This window comes from Colossoma macropomum, unplaced genomic scaffold (assembly GCF_904425465.1).
Source record: "Colossoma macropomum unplaced genomic scaffold, Colossoma_macropomum, whole genome shotgun sequence".
In the NCBI taxonomy this organism is placed as follows: Eukaryota; Metazoa; Chordata; class Actinopteri; order Characiformes; family Serrasalmidae; genus Colossoma; species Colossoma macropomum.
This window is the reverse complement of record NW_023494791.1, coordinates 1,363,764-1,379,334: the sequence shown is the minus strand read 5'-3', so window position 1 is coordinate 1,379,334 and position 15,571 is coordinate 1,363,764. Positions and strand designations below refer to the sequence as shown.

Sequence of the window (15,571 nt, the reverse complement as noted above, 5' to 3'; positions counted from 1 at the left end):
GAAACGTTCTGAATTGGACACCTCTGTAGTTTCAAACTGTGCATGTTGAGATATATAGGCTGCTAACAGGTTTAAATTCCATGCTAATGGATTCCTGACGTGCCGAAAGATGCTGCTTCCAGGTTTTTGTAAGCAGAGGAGGGCAGCACATCTGAGATAACACGAGGCTGGGAAGTGAGATGGGCTCTGCACAAATAAATTCATCAGCCATCCACATTCCACTTCAGGAAAGTCAACACTCATTATCGTAACCTAAACCGCACACGGATCTGCAGGAAACGGCAGCTTTCTTGCACGCTGGTGTCAGAGCATGCAGTCAGACACACTCCTCTCAAACACGCCGAAGAGGCTTTCACTGAACACACGTTACTGAGAGCCGGTTATGTTCCTGCATTACTAACAGCGCTCATACAGCGATCGGGCATAACGTTATGACCACCTCCTTGTTTCTACGCTCATTGTCCATTTTATCAGCTCCACTTACTATATAGGTGCACTTTGTAGTTCTAGTGTTTGTGTGTGTTGCGCTGGTACGAGTGGATCAGACACAGCAGTGCTGCTGGAGTTTTTAAACACTGTGTCTACTCACTGTCCACTCTATTAGACACTCCTACCTTGTCGGTCCATCTTGTAGATGTAAAGTCAGAGACGATAGCTCATCTGCTGCTGCACAGTTTGTGTTGGTCATCCTCTAGTCCTTCATCAGTGGTCACAGGACGCTGCCCACAGGACGCTGTTGGCTGGATATTTTTGGTTGGTGGACTATTCTCAGTCCAGCAGTGACACTGAGGTGTTTAAAATCTCCAGCAGCACTGCTGTGTCTGATCCACTCAGACCAGCACAACACACACTAACACACCACCACCACGTCAGTGTTACTGCAGTGCTGAGAATGATCCACCACCCAAATAGTACCTGCTCTGTGAGGGTCCATGGGGGTCCTGACCACTGAAGAACAGGGTAAAAGGGGGCTAACAAAGTATCAGAGAAACAGATGGACTACAGTCTGTAACTGTAGAACTACAAAGTGACCCTATATAGTAAGTGGAGCTGATAAAATGGACAATGAGTGTAGAAACAAGGAGGTGGTCAGAATGTTACGCCTGATCGGTGTATTTTGTAACACTTGGGTTTGACTTATTGCATCAGCCCTTGGATGGCCAGTGCAGTCTAACCTCATTCCTGGCTGCAATCTTCTCTCCCTTATTCCAGCGCAGGACGGGTGTGAGTGGAACGAGCTCCTGCTCGTGATGTCCGTCCAGCACGTGCTTGCCCAGGCTGTACACTGCCTCAAAGGTGATGGCTGCAAACACGTCCTTCACCTCTTTCTGTGGAAAAAGAACAAACAAATGCTTGTATTTAGTTATGCACGATGATGTCGGTATCATATCGGTATCTGCAGCTACATGCGCATTCTGTATCAGAGAGATGTTTAGAATGGAGTGATAATTCGAGACAATATTTGATGATGTATTTATTGAACCCCAGAAGATCAGAATGTTTAGGTGACGCTGGGTCACTGCACCAACAGACCTGCATTGTATTCATTTTGCTGCATTTGTAAGCTGTTGTTAGGCCATTGCTATGGTGTTGCAGGTGGTTGCTATGGTGTTTCTAGGCTGTTACTATCCTATCCCAGGTGGTTGGTATGGTGATACCATACAATACCGTTGCTATGGTATCCCAGAGGGTTGCTAACGTGTTGCTAGGCCATTGCTATTGTGTCACAGATTGTTGCTAAGATGTTTCTGGACTGTTACTATGCTATCCCAGGTGGTTGCTATGGTGAAACCATAACATACCATTGCTATGGTATCCTTGTGGTTGCTAATGTACTGCTAGGTAATTGCTATGGTATCCCAAGTGGTTGCTAAGGTGTTTATAGGCTGTTACTATGCTATCCCAGGTGGTTGCTATGGTGGTACCACACCATAACATTGCTATGGTATCCCAGGCGGCTGCTATGGTGATACCACACCATACCATTGCTATGGTATCCTTGTGGTTGCTAAGGTGTTGCTAGGTCATTGCTATGGTGTCACAGGTGGTTAATAGGTGTTGTTAAGCCATTGCTAGGGTATTCCAAATATTATATGCAATATGTATAATATTTAACCAAATATAGTATACAATATGTAACCAAATATTTTGGACTCTATATCACTATCATACAAGCATACAAGCAACACCTTAGCAACCACCTGGGATACCATAGCAATGGTATGGTATAGTGTGGCATTCCAGGTGCTCGCTATGGTGGTACCATAACATACAATTGCTATAGTATCCCAGGTGGTTGCTAAAGTATTGCTAGGCCATTGCTAATCTTCAGATTAATGGGGAATGTGCTGTAGATGGTTCTATATAGAACCTTTTTGAAAATGGTCCTATACACCACCCCAAAGGGTTCTTCTATTGTTATGATGTTAAGTTTGTAACAACAGAAGAACCCTTTTAGGTGCTATATAGATTTTCAAAAGGGTTTTGCATTTATAGCATATTTTCCATCAATCTTTTCATGATGCAAAGAACCATTTAAACAAGACAAGGGTTCTTTGAGTGTTCAGGGTTCTATACAGAACTGTTTTCTTTACTAAAGAGCCCTTGAAGAACCATCTTTTTTAAGAGTGTCTACAACAAGCTTGGCAACAATAATAGACAAGCTTGGCAACAATAATAGAATCCTTTTTGGTGCTATATAGAACCATCTTTTTTAAGAGTGTAGGCCACTGGCCACTCCATTACAAACAAAACCCTATTAAAATATCAACTAGGCATCCAGTTACAAAAACAGACAGACCCACTGCAGGAACTGTTCAATCAACTGTAACTTTCAATGGGGCTCAGAGTGAATCACCCACTTCATGCTTTTCAAGTTCCTCTATTCGCCGAGCCAGAGCCAGATCTCTAACAGACCTTACAGTGGTCGCTATACATCAGTGACTCTGTTTCCACAGGTTAAAACGTTTTGCATCTGGAGAAAAGTCTAGTAAATTTGTCGGTAATACTCCACTCTCTGCTGGCGTCCAGCGAGCTGTATGGCATTAAAGCCGGCCACCGAGGGCCGTCAAAAGGACAGCTGGAAAAAGGTGGCTGGCAGCATCTCTCCCGTCACATTTCATCATCCCTCAGTCTGGCAATGCGAGCTGAATCCAGCGAAGGAGAGTTTCTCTTGGCACGCGACTTGGAAACACTCAAAACAAAATGCTGAATCGGATCAAACCCCCCGTTCGTTAAGGGATACGAGCGGCGGGAAAAGCAGCCTGTTAAACAGCGCTTTGAAGAGACCTGCTGGGATCAGCTTTCATCTCATTGTCTTTTGCCACAAGGATAAAAAGGCAAACTGCCCCATCAGCTTAGTGTCACTGGGGTCTGCCAGTGCCCAGTCGAGCCCCTTGTGTAAACACAGGTCCTTTCCGGTTGCTGCCATTCGTCTTCCTTGTTCTGCTCTCTTTCTGTTCGAGTTTTATCGCCTGCTCTTCCTCAAAACACCCACCCATCCCTTTCCTCAGCTGCCCGAACACAGACATATCAGGACACACCAGATACGAGGCCTACAGACCTCCGACAACCTGCACGCTGACAGAGTTACGGCAGGAAAGAGATGTTTGGTGACTGTCTGAAATGAACCTGGCAAAACTGAGCTTTAAGATTTACTGTAACACTAAAAATACTTTACCTGAGCGATCAGTTTCAGTACGAACAGTGACTGAAAAAGACTCTGAAAGGAAAAACTGCTGCGACTTCTTCACTTCTGAACTCTTTTTCAGACACTGTGATTTGTGATAGAGCGCCATCAATATATGTGTTCACCGATAGTATCAGCCGTTACTGAGGTATTGTGGATTTATCGCTATCGGCACAGAGAGCTGTGACAAGCAGACACTTCTGAAGTGTAACACGTCACTTATGGCCATATTAAACTATACTGGCCGATATCAGAACATTTAGCTCCTTCACTTTTTCTCACAGCAGCCACACAATGCGATTTCACAAAAATACAGAGATGGTTCTTCAAGGGGTCTTTAGTAAAGAAAAAGGTTCTATAAAGAACCATGAACACTCAAAGAACCCTTTGAATGATTAAAGGGTTCTTCCTATCATGAATGGATTCTTCAGAATGTTTTGTTTAAGGTTCTATATAAAACCTTTTGGTAAAGGGTTCTCTATAGCACCCAAAAGGGTTCTTCTATTGTTACGATGTCAAGCTTGTAACAATAGAAGAACCCTTTTGGGTGCTATATAGAGCCCTTTTTAAAAGGTTGTATACAGAACTATCAGTACATTCTCCATCAATCGATCTGAAGAACCGTTTCATAATGGCAAAGAACTTTTTAATCTTGCAAATACTAAAGAACCCTTGAAGAACCATCTTTTTAAAGAGTGTAGTATAGTTATATTATTTGTTATTGTGTCACCCGGAAAATTAACATTTTATTCATGGGTAATTAGAGTTTGTTACCATTAATGTTTACATTTAATTATCACTTGTTGCGACTACAGTTACTTATAATTAACTAACTCATTATTTCTTCACAACTGGAAAATTATCATGCAATTTTTAGGTTTGTACAACTTCCCTTTGTTTTTACTGGAATATTACTATAATTTTTATGTTCTTGTTAATTGCATTTTTATTATTATTTTTATTTATACTTTTATCCTGTGCTTTTTATTTGTATTTATTAATATATCCATTTTCTGCTATTTATTGTTTGTTTATTATATTTTGTTTTTATTCTTGATTATCTTTTTTTTCTCTTCTTCCTCTGTTGTTTTATACTTTTTTATTGTGAAGCACTTTGAGCTGCATTTTTAATGTATGAAAGGTGTTATATAAATAAACATTATTATTCCTTTATCCACTTTTTTATTTATGCTCCCTATTTAATCCGGTCAGACCCTAATTTATACTCTCTGAGAATCTAATACACTTTCAGTAGCATCCATCCATCACGCTGCTGTTTAATCCGCATGTGAAAATGCAATTTGTGTAAAGCTTTTCATAAATAAACAAAATCAGGAGGTCAGGAGATACGCTGGTTGGCCACGTCCACATGGTGGTCAATGCCACCGTCCATTCTGAGCTCTGCTTCGATCCAGAGAGTCTGTTTTTAAAGTAGCGAGTCAGCAGTAAAAGGAACAATGCAGTGCTCAGTGTAGGCACGGCTATGGTTTACAAAGTCCACCCACTTCTCAGTCCCAGTTGTGATTAATGTGAAATGCATCAAATGGGGCCAGTGAGCTGTCCTGCCAGTGACCCCCACCCTGGGGACCATTTAAGATTGAGGGCTCAACATTCAGACTTCGGCCCAGGATTCTAGCAGCCTATGTGCCATTTTCACTGAGCCACGCGGGAACAGAGGGGCATGAATGATCCCCTGTTAGCCAATAAAAAGAAAACATGCGTGCGCAAGCTTAATCTGCGATAACGGACTTTCCGAAAATAATCGGTGGAACAAGTTAAACAGACCAGAGAAGATATCAGAGCCGAGTTTGAGAGACCTTTTTCACCTAACCTAACCTTTCAAACTGATCTAATCTCCTCTGGACGAAACAATCTGCTGCATTAAAGGAGCCATTCAGAGCGGTTTGGTGTGAAATGGTTCAGATGTCTTTACAGTGGTGGTGATAGGAACCAGGGGTCGCCATGACTACAACACAAATATAGACATTTTATTTACTATCCAGAACCACCAGTGAACCTACACGAGTCTTCTGAGTTTATATGGAATGTTGATGATGGAAAATAATGGAAAACCTGAAATAATACGTTTTCTTTGGGGACTATTTTGCCTCACAGCGCCCTGCATGTATCCCTCCACCATGAATGGAGTTTAATTATTTAGATTTTAATTAAATTTTAATATTATTTTGGTATGTTTTAGCTATTTTTTTAGCTTTTATATTCTTTTTATTTATTTTATTATTGCCAGGTTATTGTTTTTTCTTTATCCATATATGATTTGTTATTTATAAAGTTACTATATTGTTATGTTGTTACAATGTTAGTGGTTTGTTGATTTTTTTTTTACTTTTTTTCACTAATAAATCTACTGTTATATTTATATTACTTTTTAAAAATTTTAATATGTTTTTATTATCCCTGATCTCTGCATTGACTCGGCTACACTGTAAATGAGGGTCTCCCTTAATGTACTCTACTTAATGAGTTTAAATAAAGCTCAACTGATTGATTGATTTAAAATTATGTTTTTGTATGAATAAACTACAATGGATTATGTATGTTTTATGTTTTATGATGGCTGATGTTCACATGGCATTTATCTGTCTTGCTGTGCATTCTCTTTGTGTATTTTGGATGTTGGACGTGCTTAATGTTTCTCGAATGTCTCTGTGGACACTCTTTAACTTGTAGTGCATTGATTAAGAACTACAGTTCCCATGATGTCAAGCCACAAGCTCAACTGACTAAAACACACATGTCCTGCTAATCAAGTGCTGTTTTACCTTTTTAGCACTGTTGTATTCATTTGTTACTTATTCATGCCTTGAAGAAGGTCTCTGACTGAAAACCTGCATATTGAAAAACCTTCACCCAGATTTTAGTGTGCGGATGCCTTTTTTTCACATTTATAATTTTTTTTTTACGTTTAGAAATTTTAGCTCCAGCACATCCAGCCAAGTCTGATACCAGATGATCAGGGTTTTTCTCCTTAATTTTCAAAGCTATCATAAAACAGTGTCTCAGACTTTAGTCAGTGAATTCATAACCATTTCACTAACTTTCTGTGAGGGAGCTTTTAGAGGTGGACGTCTGGTTCCTATCACCACCACTGTGAACAGTTCTGACTCGGTAAGTTTATCTAGAACGGAGCGTTTCACACCAAACCACTCTGAACCACTCTGAACCACTCTGTTTACATCCTAATTTAATAATGCAGAAAATTTTTAAAAAATCAGTGGAGTTCCCCTTTTTAAAGTGACACTGTGAACCTGAGGAGAGTTCATTGAGAAACAGCAGCACAAGGGCACAATGAAGGTCATATCTGTGCTCAGGTTTTTATTAGCCTGTTATTAATGTTCCCTCTCGCCCACCACCCCTTCACCCCATCCCTCGCTCCTCTATAAACCTGTCTATTTTTAGAGCTGTGAGAGCCCGAGCTGCAGATCCTGGGGAGCTACCGGTGTGAACAGCTCCTTGCTTTTAATTGGCTGAGAGGAACGGACCCCCAAACAACTGTTCCTTACATACCACTCACATACATCAGCAGGCACGAGCCAAACAGGTCACTCCGTCCACAGACCCTCATTGTTTGAACAGAAGCGGGCTCTGTTCACACCCATTGTTTCCATTCAGAACAGTAAAAGCTTTCACTGACAGATTTGGCTTTTACTTAGGCACAAGGCTTCGGCATGAGAAGACATTTTATTTAGAAGCAGCACCAGGACTCACTCACCTTCAGTGACAACATTCAGACAGCAATACAGAAATGTGCTGCCAGTAAGGGGCAGATTTGCTAAGAGAGGCGCTAATTACTGAGAGTCTAACAGCACTTTGTGCTGGTTTGGGGTCAATTTAGCAGGTTTTCTACTAAGCTTCATAAATAACATAAAACCAGCACAGTGTAAACATGTTCACTCACGTTTTTGTAAGGAAGCCTGTTTCTATAAGGAGCTAACTGTGACTCATTAGGTCAAAATAATGATATTTTTATATATCGTCGCTGTCCAAAGTAAAACATGAATCTCCATTTTTGCCAAATTTTATATTTCTACATCATTTGAACACCTCAGATGTTCTTTAAATTGTGTGAGAACTTCATGTTGAACGGACCAACAGAAATGGTCCAGAAACACTTGGAATAAAACCTTTTTCCATTAACTTCCATTGAAAGTAAAGAAGGTTTTTGCCTTCTCCTGTAAACGTACCATTTTGGAGATACTTGTTTTTCTATGGACAGCAACAATATATATATATATATATATATATATATATATATATATATACATATATATATGATTTTGACTTAGTGCTCCTGAAGCTTGCTTGGCTGTATCCACCTAGATACGAAAGAGAGAACAATCCTGATAAGATCATTTTCTGTTGGCCGAGTTTCCAACAAAAACTTAGCAATGAAATAATACTACAATACAATACTTACATATTACTACAATACTTACACAGTTTAAATGAAAAAAGCTTCAAGATTCTATGTAATAAAATGAGCCAAAAATACATCTGTTACATATGTTATTGTACAGAAATAGTTAGACTTCCTCTGAAGGTCTAGAAGGCCCAGAGGGATCCTCACTGACTCCAAGTGCTGTAAAAGGGAGAAATTTTGTTTAACCCCTTAAAATCTCAGGCTTATTACACACTAAGGCTTATTATTCATTAACTACAGGGACTTTAGTGCAAACTAGCTGAGCTATTCTTAGGTTATATAAGTGTGTAATAAAGCTTTGCTGGTGGGCCCTGGACATTTAAGGGGTTAATCAGCCAGTTAATAAAGCAATACGCCACTTGAGGCTGTGGGTTACTGTGATTTTACCACGGGGAAGGGTGATTATTAGGCACGACGAGTAAAACCCTCTTCCCTGTGATAAAATCACTGTAACGCATGGCCTCAAGTGGCTTATTGCTTCTATAAAATGGCGGTGATGATATCGTTGCTAAGCAACCATGGACCACTGAATGAGGACGTTTGGTCGCCCATCACTGTTCACTGCAGTCATTTCATGATTTTTTGACTTTCTGTCATATAAAAATGAACATATGATATCACAGCACTGTTTAATGTAAAATCTTCACTTTATATGCACTTTTTGGTCACCAAATTACCATTGCGAGCCTTATTTAGCACCAATCCAGCACCGCTCTTCTCACGCTGAGGCTGAAACGGCTCCCTGCTCCCTACATAGTGCACTATGTAAGAATTGAAATACTGGATCCTGCAGCCCAACAGAGCAAAATATAGCTAAGAAACAGTCATTTGGGACTCAAACACATCCACACTTGATAAATGATGCACTGTTTGGCTGTAGAGGCTAGAATTTCAACCTGGGTTTGACAGTACAACTGACCGAAACACGAACATTTGAAGCATGAAACATTCAAGTGACATTTTTAGACTTTTATACTGCCGTTTTACAGTTAATCATACGGTAAGTGCTTTAATTCAAGCCTGTGAAATTAATGATGGAGTTGTTTAGGCTGTTTGCTATCTTTTAGCCTGTTAGCTAGCTGACCAGCCTAGTTGTAGTTAAGAACATTAGGTTCCAGACCCTCAACACACAAAAAATGGGTTCTTCATCAGTTCCATGTGAGCAGCGTGAGAGTGAAAGATTATCCCATTAACAGCACATGGGTTTTTCCAGCTGCGGAGCAGCGATACAGAATTCAGTTGCTGTGAGGCGTCATAGCTGTGCGTATATCATGTATTTTACAATGGCTTCGAACGCAGCTCAGCCTATCAGATTTCAGGACTGGAACTATCCATTTTATAAATGCGAGGTAAACACTTGTGTTGTTTTTAATACTAAATATTTTCCCCTCTCTAATTATGGTAACGGGTGGGTAATTCTCTAACGAATGAGCTATAATGAAGGAGGCTAGTTGGTGGTTATCCATGCTACAGTGTTGTCTCGGGGCTTTAATGCTTAACCTCCCTAAAATCAAACTCCGGCGACGCCACTAGTGTGACAAAGTTTCATTCATTCAGCTCTACCACATTCAAAACTACAGCTCAGTGATGAAAAAGACATGGCAGCGTTCTATAAGTAGTTGGAGTTCCTCCATTCCCACCATCAGTAGGTCAATTATCCCTCATATGCGGATCATTACGGCTGACCTCATGCTTTTGAACACGGGGCCAATGATGGATAGTGGAGCGGACTGGATGATAGATACAGCAGCAGTTAAAGACCTCGTTGGCGTTTAATGAAGGAGATTTAATGAAGTTCTCAATAAATCTCAGAGCATGAGTTCCCTCAAAGTCTGGATAAAGGTGGAGCCAAACCGTTCTACAACGTGAACCACTAAGATAGCGAGAGGGGGCTGGGAAACACTCAAAAAGATGGGTCTTCAAGGGTTCTTTTACCCTTAGTTTAGTAAAGGGAGAACCATGAGTTCTATATAAAACCATTTCAGGCTTAAATGGTTCTTTGCATGGTGAAATGGTTCTACAGATTGAAGAAGAACGTGCTGTATATGGTTCCACATGGAATTTTTTTGAAAAAGTTTCTACATTGCACCAAAAAGGGTTCCACTACTGTGTACATGCTTGGGATTGTGACAATAGAAGAACCCTTGGTGCTACATAGAACCATATACAACACATTCTCTATCAATCTGAAGATCCATTTCACCATGCAGAGAACCATTTTAGCATGCAAATGGTTCTTTGAGTGTTCTTGGTTCTATACAGAACCACTGACTTTACTAAAGAGCCCATGAAGAACCATCTAAGAGTGCATGACATGCATTTCCTCAACTATGAGCAGAGCATCATGAGGGGGGCCGGAGGGTCCTACACTGCAAAAAACAGTATCTTGTCAATCGTCTTATACCTGGTGTATATGTTCAATATTTCTCATGTTGAGAAGTTTATTCTAAGATTATTTAACTTATTTTTAGACATTTATTGCATGTTTTAATTAATTAAGTAGGTAAAATTATCTCACTATACTGGCAGATAATGTTCCTGGTTGGTAACATAAAGACATACATTAAAATAAGCTAAATTATCCGCCAATAGAGCGACATAATTTCTCTAAATTAATATCATAAAATTATTTAAAACAAGTATAAAATCTCTTGAAATAAGTATTAAAATATTAAAAATAATACAGAGAGGGAGGGAGAGAGACGGACAGAGGAAGAGGGAAAGGGGGAGAGAGGGAAGGAGAGAGAGAGAGGGGGGAGAGGGAGGGAGAGAAAGAGACATGGAGGGAGAGAGGGAAAGAGTGATAGAGGGGGAGAGAGAGATGAGAGGGAAAGGGAGAGAGGGACAGAGGGAGAGAGAGCGAGAGGGAGGGAGAGGGGGAAGAGAGAGAGAGAGGGAGAGGGAGAGAGAAAGAGAAAGAGAGGGAGAGGGAAGGAGAGTTGGAGAGGGAAAGCTGGAGAAGCAGAGAGAGGGAGGGGGAGAAAGGGGTAGAGAGAGATAAAGAGGGAGTGAGGGGGAATTGGAGAGGGGGGGATAGAGAGTAAGAGAGATAAAGGGAGAGAGAGAGGGAGCAGGAGAGGGAAAGAGAAAGAGAGATAGAAGAAGAGAGAGAGTGAGAGAGAGTTGGAAAGAGAGAGAGAGTTGGAGAGGGAGAGAGAGAGAGTTGGAGAGAGAGGGAGAGAGAGTTGGAGAGGGAGAGAGAGAGAGAGAGGGAGACAGAGAATTGGAGAGGGAGAGAGAGAGAGAGTTGGAGAGGGAGAGAGAGGGAGAGAGAGTTGGAGAGGGAGAGAGAGAGAAAGTTGGAGAAGGAGAGAGAGAGAGAGAGAGTTGGAAGTTGGAGAGGGAGAGAGAGAGTTGGAGAGGGAGAGAGAGAGATGGAGAGAGAGGGAGAGAGAGTTGGAGAAGAAGAGAGAGGGAGAGAGAGAGAGTTGGAGAGGGAGAGAGAGAGAGTTGGAGAGGGAGAGAGAGAGAGTTGCAGAGGGATAGAGAGAGAGAGAGAAAGAGAGGGAGAGAGAGAGTTGGAGAGGGAGAGAGAGAGAGAGGGATAGAGAGAGAGAGAGAGAGAGAGAGAGAGAGAGAGGGAGAGAGAGAGAGAGCAGGAGAGGGAGAGAGAGAGAGAGAGAGAGGGAGAGAGAGAGAGAGAGCAGGAGAGGGAGAGAGAGAGAGAGAGGGATGATGTCAGAGGGGTGTGCTCAGATCACGCTGGGCTGAAAGACTGAGCTCCCTGTTCTCACATGGCTGAGATCTTCCTGCTCCAAACAGTCGCACATCAGAGCGACTGGTCACAATTAGAGACACAAAGCAGACCAGAACCTGCTCTGACATGACGTTTGTACAGAACGGGTCCACTTAAAGGGCCCATAGCAGGAAAACTGAACCTTCCTCACTGTTTAAATGAGGGAGAGATGTAATCTGTGTAGACACTGAGTTTCAAACACTGCACAAAACTGCAGCAGCACTGCTTTGTCTGATCCACTCGCACCAGCACAACACACACTAACACACCACCACCGCGTCAGTGTTACTGCAGTGCTGAGCATGATCCACCACCCAAATAGTACCTGCTCTGTGAGGGTCCATGGGGGTCCTGACCACTGAAGAACAGGGTAAAAGGGGGCTAACAAAGTATCAGAGAAACAGATGGACTACAGTCTGTAACTGTAGAACTACAAAGTGCTCCTATATAGTAAGTGGAGCTGATAAAATGGACAATGAGCGTAGAAACAAGGAGGTGGTCAGAATGATATGTCTGATCGGTATAAACCATAATTATGCATTAAACCGTGCAGGAGTGTGTTCTCTGTGGAGCACGTGTGTCAGGCTCCAGTCCTCGCAGGCCAAAACACTGCAGACTTCAGCTCACTGCCTCATTAAACACACCTGATTCAGCTCATCAGCTAATGAACAAGGCCTTCATGAACTGATCAGATCAGATGAGGGTAAACGCAGCACTTTGGCCTGGAAGTCCCCAGTTTGACGCGCCTGCTGTAGAGGATGTGAACAAAACGTAATCTGAGCAGGGGCGCCCAGACTTTTGCCCATGGCTGCGTATCAGTCTTAAAGGCACAGTAACAGAAGAGCCTGTTTAATCCTGAGGCATAAAGAGAGGTCGAAGTGAATGACGGCTGTTTTTAGTACATAAAGCCACACAAACACTATAAAGTATATTAAAATGCAGGGTACCGGCCCTTTAAAGGACTTCTGGCCAGTTTTACAGTGTGAGATTGACCCCTGTCCAGGACTAAACAATGTAGTCCTCATCAATAATGAAGTTTGTCCATGACTGCCTTTACGTCTGTGACGGGAAAACCGCCGTACTGTTCAGAACGCTCAGATGGATCAAACAGACGCTCGGCTCTGTCTAAGGAAAGCTTTACTTGCCAGTGACCTGAAACACGAACACGAGCGGAAACATAACCGGCTGACTGTGGACGCCGGGGAATGAAACTGGTGCGGAGGAGTCTTACGAGAAATCTTCAACTTTTACTGAAAATACTTCTTATCTGTGAAGTCAGAGTTTATTCAGAGTGATCAGCAGAAACATTAACGAAGGCGCTCCATCATAACGAGGCACAGCAACTCACCAGGGCTCACTATTCGGCAACCTCGCTTCAGTTCACTACACTGACTTTAATTCAAATGACTGAATTTTGACACCCACTCTCTTAAAAAAGACGGCTCTTCAAGGGTTCTTTAGTAAAGACAGCGGGCCTATACAGAACCATGAAAACTTAAAGAACCATTTGCATGCTTAAACGGTTCTTTGCATGGTGAACTTGTTCTTCGGGTTGATGGAGAATGTGCTATTTATGGTTCTTCTATCCAAAAAGGGTTACAAGCTTGACACTGTAACAACAGCAGAAGCCTTTGTGGGGCTATATAGAACCCTTAAAGTGTGCAAATGGTTCTTTGGGTTTTTATGTTTACTGTATCTAGTTAAGTGTTTTTGGGAAGCCTCTCTCGCTCGCGTCACTCAACTCATCTCCACTCAGCCGCTACTGTTCCAGCTGATTTTAGTTTTTTAGTTTTTAGTTGATTTTAGTTTGTTTTTTAGTTTTCAGTTCATTTTAATTTTAGTTTTTAATTGATTTTAGTTTTTGATTTTAGTTTTTACTTTTAATTGATTTTAGTTTTTATTTTTAATTCATTTTAGTTTTTAATTGATTTTAGTTTTTATTTTTAATTCATTTTAGTTTTTATTTTTAATTCATTTTATTTCAAGTATTTTAGTTTGTTGTTTAGTTTTTCGTTGCTGTTAGTTGATATATTTCTCTTTTTCTTACTACTTTTTTATGTATTATTTTGTCATTATTACATTTGTTTTATTCTTTTTCACCGTCGATTGGATGTTTCATCTGTTTTTTTATCATTATTGTTATTACTCTTAATAATTGTATTCACTTATTTGGATAATTTTTTTGTGTCAATGTGCTTAAAAATATTTTGCTTTTTCACACAGTTTTAATTACCTCTTTGTGCTTTATTTTATTTTATTTGTTACACTTTTATTATTACAGATGTGTATTTACTCCTCTTAAACTTCTTGTTTTTGCACAGCTACACTGTGAAGGTCCCCCTCAGTGTACCTAACCTCAAATAAAGGGTGACTGACTGATACGTGCACTGAAAATTGAAAATCTCACTTGCATGAAAATAAATAACTGTGTTAATCTGATGCTCACAGCTTCTTTACACTGAAAGCCCATTTAAGATCCACTCGTTCAGGCGTAATAATCTACGTTTTTATGTGAAAAAGTGATCCAAGTGATGAACGAGTGGCTGAAAAATCCTCATATCTCTCATTCGCGTGTATGTAAGTCAGCAGAACCTGACCTGGTCCTCCTACAGAGATCCCAGCAGAGCTGTAGTGCTAAAAAGTGACCCCAGTAAACGCAGCATCTATCTCAAATGATATTCAAGACAGAAACAGCCCATATGGAAGTAATAATGATATTTAGAGGCCAGTGGGGGGAGCAAATGAACGATTATTTCATAAGACGTATGATTCCCTGAGCTGAGTCTCCACAGACGCTACACAAGGTAGTGAGATTAACTAACACGCGCGGCAGTTTAACAGCAAGCCAGACACTTACGGCCTGCTGTGTGTGAACACTGTTCAAACCGGTTTGTTTAAGATCAGGATTAGGAGACTTTCTCGGACATAAACTCTGGGATTAAGACACTTGTATGAGCAGCTTTACACCGGTAACAGTCCATAAACTATACACATTAAATCTATGCATGTCAGCAGATTTACGACTTACATTAAATGGTTTTATGTGCCTCTAACACCGCGGCACGGCAGTAAAGCATTATCTACAGCTCCAGTGACTCCATCCAGCCCTTCAGGTAATCCTACACGCATTTTTGGCTCAGGGGAGGAGCCAGGAATGAACAGTACGCCGGTGTGTTCGTCAGATTGCCCTCCAAACTCTCCGAGCGCATCTGAAACTCATGATCAAACGCAGACGCTCATTCCTCTGCCATCAGCTTGTGCAGAGAAACGCTTCATTTTCCAAACAGATCAAACTGAAAGCTCTCCGAAAGCTGGCCGCTAAGCCCCGAAGAAGCCTCGGGACGACCTCACAGGGAAGCGCGGTTTACTGCCTGTTAAGCTCTGCTGTCTTTTTCCCATGGGAAAGGGTCACACAGAGCACTGGGTCTGCACGCACTGCAAAAAATGACATCTTGTCAAGTAAAATTATCTTAAATCTGTGCAAAAAATCTAATATTTCTCCTGCTGAGATTGCTGTAAGCTTGATTTAAGATTATTTAATTTATTTCTAGACATCTTTTTCTTGTTATAAGTAATTTTATTAAGTAACATTATCTCTATATCGGCAGATGATTTTGCTTGTTGATGGAAACGTGCTTGAAACCAGCAAAACTATCTGGCAGAATAATGATTTTATCCAATAAAATTACCTAAAACGAGTCAAAAA

General features: G+C 41.1%; 1 protein-coding gene across 2 annotated transcripts in view; it reads right to left on the bottom strand.

Moving 5' to 3' along the window:
• itga9 (integrin, alpha 9) overlaps positions 1 to 15,571 on the bottom strand; it is a 163,021-nt gene that overhangs the window by 51,082 nt on the left and 96,368 nt on the right. For both annotated transcript variants that reach the window (XM_036573623.1, XM_036573624.1), the window contains one exon: positions 1,176 to 1,328. In XM_036573623.1, coding sequence (XP_036429516.1) covers positions 1,176 to 1,328 — 153 coding nt within the window. The remainder of the gene's footprint in view (positions 1 to 1,175; positions 1,329 to 15,571) is intronic.